Below are 3,884 nucleotides of genomic sequence, written 5' to 3' on the forward strand. Positions count from 1 at the left end.
TTAAAGTACAATAAATTATTAAAAAAACATCCCATAATGTTTGATAATTTGACTGTTTTAATGCATGACTGAGTTGACACTGTCTGACATGAGAGAGTTGTGGCAGATTGTGGAACACACCGTTGCCTATTTAGCAACATTGTCACCGTATTTAGCACGTTGTTTTCAGAAAACTGACTAGCAAAAGAGAGAGTGAGATGAACGCAGCCTTCCAGTGAGCAGTGGGTGCTGCTGTGAGCTCCTCTCTGGTCCCAGAGCAACCACAGGCGGCTCAGTCCTCACGCAGCTTCCCTCCCAGCTGATATTCAACCCATCCAGACTCTAAGTGCCGGTGCAACGCTGCTGCTGACTGACACACAAACCAAGCTTAGATCAGGATAATGCAGCCGAGGCTGTGACGTCCTGGTTTCTCACACACTGATTGGCTGAGCTTCCTCCAGCCTCAAATGATACAGGGAGGCAGTGCAGCGAGGGCTCTGCTCATCCACACAGGCATGGCTCCTCTGGACTGGAAAAACACAGGAAAAAGGAAGGACAGGAGTGTATATCACCCACTTCATTAGACTCCTCTGTTGTGCTATCTCTCTGTGTGTGTGTGTGTGTGTGTGTGTGTGTTTGTGTATGTGGAAGGGTCAGGGAGGAGGGGGCATTATCATCACAGCACTCCAGCAGCTCTTTAGCTTTCACCGAGGGAAACCAGGCAGCCAGATTTGTTCAGCTTCCTGCTGGAAAAAAAGTGCAAGGACATCGTTTTTTTTTTCTTTTCTTTTGTCAGTTTTTCCACTGTGGATCTTATTTTCGGACACACATATATATGTATCATGGAAGTCATGAAATGCAGAGTACAAGGGCTGGAGTGTGGGATGTAGCATGGCTTACTATAAGGACATATCTGCCAGAAAGACCTCTTTAAATCTGGTAACAGGATTCTTTCAGTATCTGCGTGGTAAGTAGGATCTGTAATAGTATGGAGTTTTATCACAGCATCCATGTATTTTTGTTTACGGCCACTTCTGTATGTGTGTGTGCTTCATCCATGAAACATTTGCCTCTGGGTTAGTGATGTTCTTTGCTCCCATAGTGTTGGCATAGCTTCCTTTAACACGTGATCCCTGTCTGTGTTTGTGAGGGTGGATGTTTGAAAATGGCCACTCTGTGTTTTGTGCAGCAACCGGTGAGCATGACAGAGTGATAGAAATCACCACTAAAGCAAAGAACTGTGCTGCTGTGTTGCACATGATGAATAATGCATGAGGCATTGTGCATGAACAAATTATTAGACCACAGAGAGGCCTGGGGTGACCTAAAGAATCACACATGGCATTTATAAACACGGGAGGTGAATGTGTTGGCAGAAATTTTCTCTAATCTCCTAGAATGACATAGTACTATTTTAGTTTTCATTTACCAGCAAGGTTTTAAGAAATGTGCTTTACATGTGAACATGTGGGGTGCAGTATTTATGTAAGGCTACTTCATATATTTGAAGAAGTAAAATGTTGTGTATATTTAGATATTAAAAAATAGATGAAAATATTAAAAGAAGAGGAGGACATTCAGTTTCTCCTGTCGATCTTGCTAATTTATCAGTGTCCTTCTGCTCTGGGAGCACAGCAGATCATTTCAGGAACGTGTGGAAGCTCATGTTTATGGCAGGCCTGTTTTACATTTTATTGGCTTCACCACATTTTCATTCCAGGTATCTAATATTGGTTTATGACTTGGCATTTTTGTTATTTTAGTTTTTTTTAAAGTGAGATTCAACTAACATAAATTTAATTGCACGTTTTCATGTTCTGCAATGTTTATAGTGGAGGAGATAAGTATTCGATCCTTTGCTGATTTTGCATGTTTGTCTTCTTACGAAGACATGAACAGGCTATAATTTTAAGGGTAGGTTAATTTTAACAGCGAGAGATAGAATATAAAAAAATCCAGAAAATTACATTGTATAAATTATATAAAGTTATTTGCATTTTGCAGAGAGAAATAAATATTTGATCCCTTTGGTAAACAAGACCTAAGACTGGAGGAAAACCCCTTGTTGATAAGCACAGCAGTTTTTATAGTTGATGATGCTGTTTGCACACATGTCAGGAGGAATTTTGGTCCATTTCTCTTTGCTGATCATCTCTAAATCATTAAGATTTTGAGGCTGTCGCTTGTCAATTTGGAGTTTCAGCTCCCGCTGTAGGTTTTCAATGGGATTTAGGTCTGGAGACTTGCTAGACCACTCCATGACGTTAATGTGCTTCTTTTTGAGCCACTCATTTGTTGTCTTGGCTGTATGTTTTGGGTCATTGTCGTGCTGGAAGACCCAGCCATGACCCATCCTGGTAGAGGGAATTTTACGGTACATGGCTCCATCCATTCTCCCATTGATACGGTGAAGTAGTCTTGTGCCCTTAGCAGAGAAACATCTCAAAAACATAATGTTTCCACTTCCACACTTGACAGTGGAGACGGTGTTCTTTGGGTCATGGTCAGCATTTCTCTTCCTCCAATCATGGCGAGTTGAGTTAATGCCAAAGAGCTAAATTTTTGTCTCATCTGATCACAGAACCTTCTCCCAATCACTCTCAGAATCATCCAGGTGTTCATTGACAAACTTCAGATGGGCCTGAACATGTGCCTTCTTGAGCGGGGGAGCTTGCGGGCACTGCAGGATTTTAATCCATTATGGTGTAATGGGTTACCAATGGTTTTCTTGGTGACTGTGGTCCCAGCTGCCTTCAGATCATTAACAAGTTCCGTGTAGTTCTAAACTGATCTGACCTTCCTCATGATCAAGGATATCCCACAAGGTGAGATTTTGCATGAAGCCCCAGATCCATGTCAATTGACAGTCATTTTGTATTTCCTCCATTTTCTTATTATTGCACCAACAGTTGTCTCCTTCTCACCCAGCATCTTACTTATGGTTCTGTAGCCCATTCTAGCCTTGTGCAGGTCTATGATTTTGTCCCTGACATCCTTGGACAGCTCTTTGGTCTTGCCCATGTTGTACAGTAACCGTTACATTTCAATTTTAAGCTAGTAGCTACTGCTAACTTTAGATGGGGCTATATTTCAGTAGGCCTGTCGCGATAGACAATAAATCAATTAATTGCACGATAACTTTTTTTGAGGTCGGTAAAAAAAAACGGCGATAAGTTTCATTTTCCTGCTTGTTTGTTTACTTCCTCTCTCTCCCTCTCTGTGCTCCGCTACACAGGAGCTCAGCTGACCCCTCCCCTCCTGTTTTCTTAGTGTGGGAGGAGTCAACTCTCGCTTTAGCGTGATAGCTCGTTCCTAAAGAAACGYTTCAAAGCAGAACGCGGCTGCTGAAGTGTTGGGAGCCCTAGAGCCTGGATTTCGCTGCGGAGGGAGGGAGGGAGAGAGAGACGGAGTGAGACAGAGAGAGAGGAGAGAAAGAGAGAGAGAGAGAGACAGAGAGAGAGAGAAAGACAGAGAGAGAGAGAAGGAGGAGAAGGGGTGGGGGCTGAAACTCCCCCAGACCCGCGACAAACTCGTCAAGACTTTACCTGTAGCTCCCAAAAATAACAGGAAACATAAACGCACCATCTTTGTTTTAACTAAACCCCCAAAAAACCTGTAGCTGTCCCAACAACTCCTGAGGAAAACTCTGAACTGTCTGATTTCCTCCCGCAGCGCTCTGACTGTCTCCTCCTCACACACACACACAGACACGTTTGTTCTTCTATCCTCATGGGGACTTTGCATTGACTTTCATTCATTTACCAGTATTTCCTATTACCATTTGACCCTAAACCTAGCCTACACTTCACATGGGATGTGAACTGGGCTTATGTCTAGGCTGTGTAATTTGCTTCATCTCTAAAGACATGCTGCACTTTAATATTGTTTATTTACTGTCTTAGTTG

General features: G+C 42.7%; 1 protein-coding gene across 1 annotated transcript in view; it reads left to right on the plus strand.

The window, feature by feature from the left end:
• Positions 1–445: 445 nt before the first annotated feature.
• Positions 446–3,884, plus strand: part of syne1b (spectrin repeat containing, nuclear envelope 1b) — a gene marked incomplete in the record, with an annotated part of 311,340 nt that continues 307,901 nt past the window's right edge. Inside the window, 1 exon segment of the mRNA XM_014021303.1 lies at positions 446–946. Coding sequence (XP_013876757.1) covers positions 871–946 — 76 coding nt within the window.

The sequence above is a fragment of the Austrofundulus limnaeus genome, unplaced genomic scaffold (assembly GCF_001266775.1).
Source record: "Austrofundulus limnaeus strain Quisiro unplaced genomic scaffold, Austrofundulus_limnaeus-1.0 Scaffold287, whole genome shotgun sequence".
NCBI classification, from domain to species: Eukaryota; Metazoa; Chordata; class Actinopteri; order Cyprinodontiformes; family Rivulidae; genus Austrofundulus; species Austrofundulus limnaeus.